The sequence below is a fragment of the Microtus pennsylvanicus genome, chromosome 1 (genome assembly GCF_037038515.1).
Source record: "Microtus pennsylvanicus isolate mMicPen1 chromosome 1, mMicPen1.hap1, whole genome shotgun sequence".
NCBI lineage: Eukaryota > Metazoa > Chordata > Mammalia > Rodentia > Cricetidae > Microtus > Microtus pennsylvanicus.
In genome coordinates this window covers 185,040,638-185,054,531 of record NC_134579.1, presented here as the reverse complement: position 1 = coordinate 185,054,531, position 13,894 = coordinate 185,040,638, and the positions used below count along the sequence as shown (strand labels likewise).

The 13,894-nt window shown below is 38.0% G+C and overlaps 1 protein-coding gene across 11 annotated transcripts in view; it reads left to right on the top strand.

Annotated features, from left to right (window-relative positions):
• The window catches only part of Ptprk (protein tyrosine phosphatase receptor type K), a 527,882-nt gene that overhangs the window by 278,694 nt on the left and 235,294 nt on the right, over window positions 1–13,894 (top strand). For all 11 annotated transcript variants that reach the window (XM_075946829.1, XM_075946790.1, XM_075946757.1 and 8 more), the window contains exon 6: window positions 7,753–7,927. In XM_075946829.1, the coding sequence (XP_075802944.1) occupies window positions 7,753–7,927 (175 nt within the window). The remainder of the gene's footprint in view (window positions 1–7,752; window positions 7,928–13,894) is intronic.

Below are 13,894 nucleotides of genomic sequence, written 5' to 3'. Positions count from 1 at the left end.
TTATTTTGTTTTTTAATTTATTTATTTATTAAAGATTTCTGTCTCTTCCCCACCACCGCCTCCCATTCCCCCCTCCCCCAATCAAGTCCCCCTTCCTAGTCAGCCCAAAGAGCAATCAGGGTTCCCTGCCCTGTGGGAAGTCCAAGGACCACCCACCTCCATCCAGGTCTAGTAAGGTGAGCATCCAAACTGCCTAGGCTCCCACAGAGCCAGTACATGCAGTAGGATCAAAAACCCATTGCCATTGTTCTTGAGTTCTCAGTAGTCCTCAAAGTAACTTCCTTTTTATTTTTTTAAAGTATCTTTTATTTTATATCTTGGATTGGTCTGAAATTCCATATCCAGTTCAAGCTGGAATTAAAATATGTATTATTCATCCTCTGCTTTTTGAATGCTAAACTTATAGGCATTCCCAACCGTAACTTTCTTATAGGAAACATTTCTACCTCCATGAACACTTATCATTTATTTATGGTGCAAGGAATTTTTATGTCTTGAAATATATGATCCATTAGCACTGTCTGTAATCAATACAGTGTCTAGGGGAACACCAGCTCTCCTCTGGTCTCAAGTTATACTTTAAATTTTTTCATTTAAAATCTTATTAATTAAAATATTTCATTAATGTGTTTATTTTTATGTGTATGGGTGCTTTGCCTGTGTGTATGCTTATATACCACATACATGCCTGATGCTCACCAAGGCCAGGTGTGGGATTCCCTGGAGCTGGAATTATAGATGGTTGTGAACTACCATGTGGATGCTGGAAATCGGGAATCAAACCTGGTTTCCCTGGAAGAGCAACTGAGACATCTCCTTTGCTCCCATTAAAAAGAAGAAAGGGAGGGAAGGAGGGAGGGAGGGAGGGAGGGAGGGAGGGAGGGAGGGAGGGAGGGAGGGAGGGAGGAGAGAGAGAGAGAGAGAGAGAGAGAGAGAGAGAGAGAGAGAGAGAGAGAGAGAGAGAATAAGAAGTAAAGAAAAAACTGTATGTGTCTTAGCATGTGTAAATCAGAGAATACCTTTAGGAATTCGTTCTCTTCGACTATCATGTGGGTCAGAAATTGAACTTGAGTCAATTTCTTGGTGACAGTTCTGCTGATCTATCTCACTGCCCCTCAATTGTTCTCATTTATGTGAACTAGGGCTTCTTGAAATTTGGGATGAGTGAATGTTCGGAAAACCTTTCAAAAATCCATGCACTTCCTTCTTCCTTCTCTCTGAGTCACTGAAATACATGGTCATTTATTCTCTAGGGTTTCGGGACTCTATCATTATTTCCTCTTGTATTTGAGTCTTCCTGAGTCATTGAAATACATGGTCATTTATTCTCTAAGGTTTTGGGACTTTATTGTCATTTCCTCTTGTACCTGAGTCACTGAAAAACATGGTCATTTATTCTCTGGGGTTTTAGGAATTTATTGTCATATCCTCTTGTACCTGAGTCACTGAAATACATGATCATTTGTTCTCTGGGGTTTTGGGATTTGTCATTATTTCCTCTTGTACCTGAGTCTCCCTGAGTCTCTGAAATACACGGCCATTTGTTCTCTGGGGTTTCGGGGCTTTATTGTCACTTCCTCTTGTATTTAGATCTGTTGTTGTTCCTTACGAGTTTTTGTTTGTTTGTTTTCATGTTCAAGATTCAGGACTGTCGAAGAATTGTTCTAAAACTATGTTTTGAGAACACCCCAGCCCCGTTTCCACTGGGGTCCTTGACATATTCAGCTTCGCCTTATTTACAAATTGCATGGCTTCATAGCTGTAAAGTCATGTGATTTCAGCTTTTCTAGTGTAATATTTGGCGAACACCATATCTAACAGAGGTAGCATAGTTCTATTGCTGTTCTATGTTGTCGATTGCCATTTTATTCTTTATAACTACACAGAAAATCAATGTGTTTTATCCAAATTAGATAAAGAACACATTCCAGAAAATCCAGAACCTTTCCGTAAGCCTGTATGTAGAAGTCTGTTCCCAGAACCACTTCTGATACTAAACTTAACTATTGTTTTGAGAAATCAGGCATTTGTCTTATCAGGGAGAGTTACTGGGACAGTCCCTCTGCAATATAAGGTGCAGCCAATATTGCTGTTCATGTGTGGGGCTTCTCCTGGTTCAGAAAAGCCTCAGGTATCCTGTTCAGGCCTTTTTACATATATCTTCTCAGTTGAGACTTTTAAATGCCGTGAGTTACAGAAACTGAGTAAAGAAAGAAAAGCTAGTTCAGTGGACTATGTTTTCTTAGAACAATGTAATGATCAAAGTTAAACAGCAAACAGAGAATCATAGGACCAGAGCTCTAATGAAACGGAGAAACAGAAGCTTTGGAGTCATCACCCTGGCTGAGATTTAGTACCACTACTTATAGATTATCTGTCTCATTTCTGATGTTTGTGGATCCTGATTTTTATCGCATAATTGGAAACTATTATCCTAGTATGTTTATAGGAAATAAAAATAATAGAACCAAAGAGGTAGCTATTGTAGTACCAGTTATTTGGTGCTTATTTCATGTTTATTGAAAACAAACTAAATCAATGATCAAATAGTTTTTCTAATTATGTTAGTTGAAAAGATAGTCTGTTATACTAATTAATAACTTTTTATGAGTCATTTAAATACATAAACATTTATAGCTATACATCGATGCACTTTAATCAAAGCAAATTTTAAAATAAGACATAGCTGCTTCATGATATTCATATTTGATGGCCTTAATCTGTCCCCATCCTCTGCGTTGAGATACCTGTGAAATGAAAAATGTTTGTTAGCAGTGAAATTTTGATGGCCATAAAACATGAAGTTCTGCTGTCTTAGGCAGTGTTGTATTGCTGTGAAGAGACACCATTACCACAGCATGTAGTACCATTGTCAAGTTGTGCCACTACCTTTACTGATGACTAAGCATTCAAATATATGAGCTTGTGCGAGCCATTCTTATTCAAATCACATCTATCTTCAGGACTATTTGAGTGCATATAGATAAAATCACATTTATAGAATATATTACGTTATTAAATATTCAAATTATCAAAGTCATTTAATACATTCTAATAATTATTTTTTATGAATACCTTTGTAGCAGCATCTATAACATTGCCCACAGGGATAAGAGCACAAAAGTCTGTAGAATAGGATTGAGGTAAGAAACCAAGGCCGAGAGACCTGAAGTAGAGCTTATTTATTTAATAAGGTAAATGAACAGAGATTGAGTATGTGGAGACAAGAATTGCAGGGTGTCTTAGCATTTTTATTGCTTTGAAGAGGCATCACGACCAAGACAACACTTATAAGGAAAACATTCAACTTGGGTGGCTTGCTTACCGTTTCAGAGATTCTGTTCATTATCATCATGAAGGGAAGCATGGCAGTGTGCAGGCAGATGTGATGCTGGAGCTGTGAGTGCTGCAGTTTGCAGGCAACAAGAAGTCAACTAACAGGCACACTGAGCTTGAGCAAAAGAGACCACAAAGCCCGCCCCCATGGTGACACACTTCTCCAACAAAACCACACCTCCTAATAATGCCACTCCTTTTCGGGACCATTTTTCTTTTAAACTGCCACACACAAAAAATTGTAATTCATGGGGAAAATATCATGGTACTTGGTGCTGGTCTTGTATGAATTAAGTACTTACGGAGAACATTCCAGTTGCATGGAACGCCTTTGACCAGCAGACTATTCTGAAAGATAGTGTAGAGTCCTGGATGGAGGGGTGTGCTCATGTCCAAGAGGATCAGGGAGGCAGGACACAGATAGGAATAGTTTTGCAGAAACAATGAGGAATAAAGGCAGCAAACACTGAGAGCCTTGCCAGAGGATAATGAGAGGACTGGAAGAGGGTGGGCTCCTGGGAGAGGAGCGCTCTGATGTGTCTGTCTTCTAATTAGAAAGATTGCATGGAGATGGCCTGCTAATTGAAAAGGAAATGAACCTAAGATTTGCATGTGTAATGATTGTTTTTGTTTATATGACTTGTGGATGAGAAAGAATTTAGGATGATTTTCAGGGTTTATATTTAAGGGCTTTTGAATATAAGCTGGGTTTTCTTCCTTTCTTTTTTTAAAATTGAAGATAGATATTCATTTATACGCTATATTCTGATCACTGTTTCCTTTTCCTCATCCCCTCCAAGATCATTTCCACCTTCTCACCCTTATAATTCCATGCTTTCTTTTTCTCTATTTCTTTAGGAAAAAAAATATTTATATCAATAAAAAACCAACCAACCAACCAACCAGAATAAAACAAAACATAAAGAAACACATACACACACACACATATACACACACACACAAATAAAAAAAAGGATGAAAAAGACATATACTTCCAGAGAAATACACACACACAAAACAGTAGGGAAGTAAAGGACAAGTAAGGTTTAAAAAACAAAACAAAAATACCCCCAAAATAAAAAACCAACAAATTATTATGAGAAAATAACACCCCTGAAAATATTTGGGGCTTGGGGCTCCCTATGTATGGTTTCTATATCCAGTGAGACTCCTCTGGTGAGAAACTAATTTCTCTGCATGGACTGTAAATTGGAGATAGTGTCTGGATTAGGGACGCAGGCTCCTATCCACTTCCCCTCTCAACAGTGGCTTAGACCTGCATGGGCCCTCTGCATGCTACCACAGTCTCGGTGAGTTCATAGGTGGTTGAGTACTGCTGCATCTAGAAGGCACTGTTTCATTGGTGTTTCCATTCCCATTGGCTCTTACAATCTTTCTACCTCCTCTTCCACAATTGCTCCTTAAGTCCTGAGATTAGAGATTTGGTAGAGATATCCCATTTAGGACTTAGTGTTCCAAGATCTTTTACTCTCTGCACATTGTCCACTGGTGAGTCTTTGTGTTACTTCCCATCTCCTGCAGAAGGAAGCTTCTCTAATGCTGGCTGAGAAAAACATTGGTCTTCAGGTATAGCAGAATGACATCATGAGTTATTTTACTACTGTGTTACCTTAGAAGAATAATTGTATTTGGTTTTCCCCCTAGGTGCATGACCTATCTAGTCTTAAGTTTTGGCCACCTAGGCACCATCAGGCATGGATTCTATCTCATGTTGCAGCTCTTATACCCAACCAGATGGTTGTTGGTTACTCCCACAACTTTTGTGCCACTATTGCAGCAATCTGTGTCTAACGTGCTAGACACATCACCATTGTAGATCAAAGGGTTTATAGTTGGGTTGGTGTTTAACTTTATCCTCTGGTACTGTTCAGAGTATCTTCCAGTACCATGAATAGTAGTCGGCAGTTAGTGATAGGACTAGAACACTAGTCTAGTTAGGTATCAGCTTCACTTTTCTGTCTTTAATGAATTAGGTAGGTTTTGTCTTTAACAATAGGTTCTTAATTTCAGTTTCTGGAGAGCAATTAATAGCCTGAGTCCTTCATGTTCTCTATGAGGTCCCTTTGGTCAACATCTCAATTAAATGTAACTGATACACTGAAGATTTTGTTTGGTGACAAAAGAGGTCTAGTTGGGCCTTTTTCTCCCCTGCTATTTGGTGATTCCCTTCAGACTTCTTTCAAATAATGTAAGTTCCCTGAGAAGGGTTTCTTCATACACTATTCTTAAAATCAGTGGATCAAGATAGAGTTAACGAAATCATGAATGAAAAGGTAAAGGCATAAGAAATGTGCATATATTCTTCTGTTCAGATAATTGTATTCATAATATTCATGTTTTGAGAAGTATGATTCAAGAAACAGTGAGATTAAAGACATAGAAAATTATCAGAACCTAGTTTTGACCCCTTCCCCAAGGAAAAAAAAGAAGGAAATTTAAAGCAATATAATGGTCATTCATGTACTCATGCTCTAATTTAATAGGAGTAAATATTTTGTATTTTGTGTGCTTATACATTTCACTTATTAAGGCTCTTCTTTGCCTCCTTCCCCACATGCTCCCTCCCTTCCTTTTTCCCTCCCTCCTTCTTTTCCTCCCTCCCTCCAGTCTATGTAGGCATACACATATACTACCAGCCAGTGGGATGTGGGAAACAGTGAATTCTAAATAATTGTTAATTTTCCAAATAAATTTATGAAGCCTTGATATCACATTGATAATGGGAAAACTGCTGACCACAGACTGTTTTGGTCTGCACAGTGAAGACACGCCAGGAGCACCATGGGAGACTGAAGCGCAGACCTTGTGCTCTGTATTAGGTCCGTTCTGCTCCCAGTTCACTTCCTTAACTGTTGACTTTGCATCTGTGGATTGACAAAAATTCTGGGAGGTTCGGATCTCCCTGTATTTTGAGTGTTCCAAATAATGCCAAAGTCAACATTCCCATATATTTTCTTAATCACACACACACAAATGATCCAAAAATAGAAATCTAGAAGTAAAATGCTGGGGTTTGAAGATTACCCACTGCTTGTTTATTCCATTCCCTTGTGTATTTCTTTCTGTTTTGTAACTTAGGATAACCTTGAACTTCTGGTCCTCTGCCTCTAAGCATCAGGTGCAAAGATAAAATGTGTACCTCCATGTCTAGTTTATGTGGTCCTAGAATCAAACCTGGGCCTTGCTAATGCTAGACCAATACTCTACTAGCTAAGCTGCAACCCTAGCTCCATCTGCCATTTTCTTAAAGAGTAATCAGTCATTTTTAGAAATAATTCCTAGAGAAGAAGGTCACAAATAGTTCCATGCTGTATTACCTACATGTAGTCCTTTGGCATAATATTCCAAGTAATTTTAATCCCATGGATACTTAGAAATTCACCAATGAGACATGAGCTTGAACTCCTAATTAATTGTTTCTCATGGCTAGAGCTTTTCTTTGACATTTATTTGTATTTGACATATACAATTTTAAAATTTGGACTGATGGCTCCTTTCATTGTTCTTGTACATATGCCTTTAATCTTTTTATTGCCTGTCTAGTTTTTGACTGGGTTGTTTATCAGTTTTCTTATTGAACTATAGAAGATCTTTACATATCTTAGCTGTTTATCTTTTTGTTGTTATAGTTTTTGACAAATATCTCATCACAGTCTATGTCCTCCGCCACTTTATTTATGGTGTCTTTCAACATATAGAAGTTATAAATTTTATTGTAGCTGAAAGTTACCATTATCTCCTTTATAGTTTATGCTTATTGGTTTTGTATGAGATACTGTGATATCATAAATATATTCCCTACTTTTTCATTTTCAAACTTGACAGGTATGCTTTTAACATTTAGGGTTTCTTTGATTACTTCTTCAAAAAGTATAAATTGGGTGTCATTAATCCCGAAGAGATAGTAGTTTGCCATGAGCCCAGATTTAAGGTTGACTCTCAATCATTAATCAGTATATTGTTGTCATTGTGTGGTAAGTCCATGCTATATATTTGGAATAAGAATGTATATGGCATGGTTTTTATATCCCTGGGGATGACTGTCACATGTGTGTGCAGGACGTCTTGGTAGTACCCCCCCCAAAAAAAGACCATCTTCTTTATCCATAAAGAGTCCCTGACTCATTTCCATCAGCTTTCTTGTTAATGTGTATATTTTGCCATAGTAACTTGATGGAAAACTGAGAATATAGAACCAAATATACATCCTTATAAGATTCTGATATCTCTTTTTCCCGATTGCATGACAAAGGTAAAATTCTGTGGGTCTATGGCAGCCATCTTCCGAATAGTTTAGTAACCACAATTATTTATCATAGATATTGCTTTGCTGAGATACTTACGATTGATGGCATGAGGAACAACCTGTTTCTAAAGATTGGTTTCTGTTTGCAGAGACGCAATGGAGAAGACATACCCGTGGCTCAGACAAAGAACATCAATCACAGAAGATTTGCTGCCTCTTTCAGATTGCAAGAAGTGACAAAAACCGACCAGGATTTGTACCGCTGTGTAACTCAGTCAGAACGAGGTTCTGGGGTCTCCAATTTTGCTCAGCTTATTGTGAGAGGTAACACTTTTTGCTTCATGAAATTGCATACCTTTATGAGAACTGAGCAAGTCTGTAGACAAAGTGATTGGTTTTTAAACCACGGTATTCTTCATTGCAAGTCACTATTCCATATCATTAGCAAAATTCTGATAATGTCAATTAAAGTGGAGCCTAGTTTTAAAATTGATCCATTAATTGTCCAACCATTGTCTCATTAAATGAAATCTGATTTTGCCACGTTTAATTGATGAAACATGTACTATATTTTCTTCTGTATCACCTCAAAATTTTCATCCCAGCTTGAGAGATGTTCCCCTCTTGTTTGAGACATTCTGCAAGTACTGCTATAGTGCTTTATCCCAAGTGTTGTGACAACAAGGTCCCAGTAAATATTACAGGTAGAACTGTAAACATTATCAGCAGCAAATCTCTGTATTAAATCTTCATTATTTCTGGTCTTTTATCAAATCTTACGAAGTCAGAATGAGTTTTTTTTTCTAATCTTAGATGCTAAAGTCATTAGAGGAAAGGGAGAGCTTCCTATATTAGGCATCTCTGTTGTGAATTCAGAGAAAATATAGGCAAACTCAAGATCTATATTACCCTTATTAAAAATTATGATTTGTTATCTATCTCAGAGAGTGATTTAGGTCAGAGGAACACAGTGTAGGGAGAACACAGAGATCCTGGGAACATGATCCTTGATAGTGGGCACCGTAGGAATCTTATGTACACATGGGCAACATGTAATTGTGGCATGTGTTTCTGTAAAGATTGCTCTTTTCATGAATGGTTTAATAGTTTCTTTGAGGAGCTGACAAATGGAATACAGAGAGGGAAAGAGAATTAGTTTCATGAAGACTTAGAAGCCAAGGAACTTTGTTGAATCAAATATCAAGCAATCTTGACACAAATAAAAACAGTGTGAGGTTGTGTAAACCTCAACATGGAGACTTTTGACCAACCTAGTGGGAACTGAACTCGAAACTGTTCAGAGCCATAGGGGAGCCATTCGTGAATGAGTCTTCTCTGAGTCAGGGAAATACAGGTTGAGAGAACGTTTCTAGTGTCATGTGGATAGGAGAAGACATTGGGTAAGACATACATGCACAGGCATAGAGAGATCACGTTGTGGATAAGAGAGCAAATTGCTCTTTCAGAGGACCCAAGTTCAGTTCCCAGCGCCCACATCAGGTGCCTCACAACTGCCTACAATTTGAGCTCCAGGGGATCTTACCACTGTTGTCTGACCTCCTTTGGCAACCACACTCATTTGCAAAAACTCTCACACATGTGAACATAAATATCAATAAATCTTCCAAGAGAAAACAACAAGCAGAAACTGCAACAGGCAGGAAGCATAGCACATGCCATAGCCCAGGAGCTAAAAGGAAAAATGAGATCTATTCATATCGCATTAATCTATTTTATAGTCTTGATGATGAATAATTGTTAGGAACATTGTCTGGAGATGTACTTGATTTTCATACATTATTCTTTAATAACTATAGAGGACAGGAAATTAATGTTCAGGTTAGTTGATATTGCTTCAAGAATCATAACAATATAATACTGGACAGAGCCAGACTGCATACCCTGTTTCTTGTCTCTTAGTGATGAGGTCCTTTACCAAGTCAGTTTCTCTAGCATTTAGTATTCACTAATCTTCCTCATCTCTTATATACTTTGCTGAGATCCTATAGCTCATGATAAACAAAACAAACATTGATCTTTGCAGGATGAATATGCTCTTGTCTTCAATGTAACCTTCCTTGTAGCTGCATTGTCTCATATCACCTGCACAAGTTCATGGAATGATAGACGCTCTTACTAAATAAAGAGTAAGACAACATCATACTCTTTTACAGCTAGTCTCCGAAAGATATCGTATACCTTCATACTGATGAGTGCTTATTCATTAGTGCCAATCACATTTCGGCCCCTCTCGTGTGAGTCTAATTCATTGGTGTTGGGTGCCATTGCTATCTCTTTTGTATGAGTCTGATTCTGAAGATGCCAGATGTGCTTGGTCATTCTTTAGTTATTTCACAGGTTAAAAGCACCATGCTCACCGCATCTCTCAAGTCCTGTGTAAGTCTATAACCCTGAAGGAAGTGATACCTGCTTAGGGCTCTTAGACTCTTAGACTGCTTTTGTATAACCTAACTACTACAACATGTAGTTAAACATGAAATTATACACACACACACACACACACACACACACACATATAAAATGTATGAGCAAACACACAGAGTTACACATACATTTCTTTTTTTGTTTTGTTTACTTTTGTTTTTTCAAGGCAGGGTTTCTCTGGGTAACCTTGGATGTCCTGGAACTCACTCTGTAGGCCAGGCTGGCCTTGAACTCACAGAGAACGTACAGTTTTTAGGAAGGGTACCACACTGGATGTATGGGATGCTGATGATCATTTTATCCATGTCCTTTCCTTTCACAGATAGGATATACCTATTAATGGAAATGTTTGCTTATTTATTAAAAACACTTGTCATGCTTAGAGCTTCAGTGTTTGTAATTCTCTTTTTCTTTCATTTATTTGATTTTTGTCAGTGCTAGATATGATAGCCAGGGTGAAGTACATAAATTTCAGTCAGGCAAGAACTGAGTTATGCCCCTGTTCCTTGTTGCTTGATTTATAATTACATTTCTATGATTTTATTGAGGCCTAGTTTTCCTTAGTTGGTGGCAAATACATTGTTTTAATAGCATTTAAACATAATTCTTACATTTCACACATTTAATATTTTTCCTTTCATAAAAAACATTTCTGCATGTTACCCATTTTACTTTAGGTTCTGTGCTATGCATGTGTTAAAGTATCATAGCTCTTTGGATGTGTTGGTTGCACTTTTGCTAACATTGTAAATACCCTTTTTGATACTTTTGTCAGTTTCACTTAGTTTCAACATATTTTAGGATCTGCATCAAATATGTGCAGGTGATACTTTGCTTGTCTTATTATCTGAGGATCGATATAGAGGAATACATTTCCTTATTTGTCCAGATAACCACAAAATAGATACTGCAGACCAAACCATATTCCTGGGGGTCAACTGTCTGATTGCTGACCAATCCTAGGCTCCTGGGGGGTTCAGCTGTCCTGGTACTAAAACAATGGGTAAGATTCTCCGTGGTGACAGGTCCTATCACTCAGTGGCACATTTGCAACTGATGTCCTGCTATATGGACACAAAAGATGGTAATTTTAAGGGAAATTTTTGGGGCAGTGATATGAAAAGTCTTTAATGAGAGTTGGCATAGTGTTGCCTGTTGTCAAACATGACCCATGGGTAAGAGTTTATTAGTGCATTTTCTCTCAAACTGGAAGTGACAGGGCTTAAGGCTTTTTTTTTTCTTGTTTGCTACAAGTGAAAATTTCAGTGCAAAATCCTTATGCCGAGGAATATTGATCTACGTGCTCCCGGAGCCACGGGAATAGCAGAGTGGGCTGGCGAACAGAATTTACTTTGCCATAACTCTACTTTCGCTTCCAGATGGTTTTGAGTAACAATAACTTCTGCAGCTTGTGCAAGCAGATCTTCATTGACAAAGAAGCTTTTGCACATCCGAGACCAAGAAGAGATGTTTTTTGCTCGGTGATGCTACAAGTTCAGGGAGTGCTGTCTGGATAGAGTGTGCAGAAGTGATGTTTGCTAGCCTCAAAGTGAACGCTAGCCTTCAAGATGACTCTGTGCGGTGGTTTTTGTCCTTTGCTGTTTCGTACATGAGATTCTTTTGTTCATCTAAATCACCTGTCAGTTTTCATCTGTCAAAGAGAGAAGATGTCAACATTAACACAGAATTTGGATGTGAACGTTAAGATTGTTTATACTGTAGTTATTTGTAGCTTTAAACACAACTTATTTACTTTAATAACTAGCATTATGATTACATAAACTCAGTAGTTTTCTCAAAATTACTGACACAGTGGTTTGATGGAAGTGAAAGCAGCCAGGCTGGGTGAGGCTAGAGGAGGGATGAGGAGCATCCTGCCTCCTCCATCCTGCAGGTGGAGAGAAATGGGCAAAGCATATCCTTCCTGTGGTGCATGAGCCGCCCTTTGCCTTCTCAGGTGAACTAGAGGAGCTGCTTTTACATTTGGCTCAAAACATTATTCACCTGAAAAATTAATCTTGTTTTGTTCAATATTCTTTTTCCGGCTCTATCATCTCTCTGTGCATACTAGTTAAAAAAATTACTTCTAAATATTTCATTTTTCTATTAACAGCAAAGGCATCCAGGCAGTGGAAAGAATGACATACTTTACTAATACTCTTGTGAGCTGGTGGTTTAAAGGCCATGGAATTTCTAGCTCCGACCGTCAGCAGCCTGCTTAATGCCACGGGATATTGATTTTTTAACCAGTTTTCATAGCCTAGCTGTCAAACTTGTGAATTCATACAAAGATCTTTTTTCTTAATGGTGACTTGAAGATCCCCCCCTTTTTTTAACCTATATTGTGAAAAGATTTTTTTTTTACAAATTTTTGAAGGTTGTAATCTAAACACCCACATTTTATAAAATCTGAATGATGACGAAAGTTATAGAGCACACTGATAAACTACCTATTAATTTCCCTTCTCTATGATGCCCGTAGAAAGAGAGGAAAGGCCACACAGTCAGCAAGTACCAATTGTTCTAAGTTTCTGGGAGATTTGAAAGTTTCATAGCTAAGTTTTTTGCTCTGCCACTGTACCCTTGAAGATGATAAAGGACACATTTAGAGTCTCCTCTCATTCCGAGTACCTACTTCTGATTCAGGTGTTTCACCATTCGAGATGGCTGGTACACATCTAAATTCCAAATGAGCCAGAGATCATTCTTATTTCAGGTCCTGTACCGCTAGGAAACCAGAAGGCAGCCACAGATTTGAGTTGGAGAGATGCGTCTCTAAATTGAAAAATATTAAAACGTGTAATAGAATCTTCATTCATTGAAAAGTAATTGGATTTTAAATATACTCGTCTCTAGAACTTATACACTAGCCTATATTGCTCTGCCTGCTTATGTATACCGCTGTTCCAAACTCTATTGCCTATTCTCCTGATATGTACTCTCTAAAATGGTGGCACGCAAAACGCATGTTTTGACCGAGTCACTGTTGTCATTTTATTTACTTTCTCTATGTTCATTTCAAAAATTACCATGCAGCATGAATCCTCTCCCAGAGGGCACCTGCAAGTTTTTCTTAGGGTGATTGACTCGTGCGAAGCACTAGACAATGTCTCACTGGGAGCTGTGGGCCAGTGCTCTTTGAACTGAATCTTTAGGGAGTTTGGTTTGTGACTACTCTTCTTCAGAACTTACAAAGAATCAGAGAGGAAGCGCACCACTGACATGCTAAATAATTATTTGTGTGGATCTTGAGAGAATTTGATTTCCACGCGTAGGCTGTAGGTCTTTCCTCTGGAGCCTTTTAGCTCCCTGCTCTTGGAGTTTGTGATTAATGTAATTGGGACTGATGTCTACCAGGGGACTTCTCCTCCTTGAGCTAACAGTGTCTTTGTTCTTTATAGCCTTCTTCCTCTTTTCTATTTTTCTTACCCTGATCTCAACCCCAAAAGAAAACAGCGAAGTCGGTCTGTGCTAAGGTTTCAATCTCTCTGCCTTCCTTTGCAACGTCATTGGGAAATCAACTGTCAGCTCTTATCAAGTCTTCAAGAGAAAAGACCAAAAGAAACAGTTGCCTCTGCCTGGCAGCATTTATAATGTAATTCAATAGGAAAATACAGAGTTACTATCTTGGCATGGAATTTTGACTTTGACTTGGTAAAATTTATAAGTGTGAGAGAAAAAAAAATTTCCTGACAAAACAAAACCCAGCAAAAAAAAAAAAATGAAAAAGTCCAACTAAAGCAGACATTGTATTAAGGTTTCTTATTAAGCACTAATGTAGTCAATTATATTACTCTATGTGAGTATTATAGGGTGTTGATGGGGCAGAAGTCCTGTAACCAAACA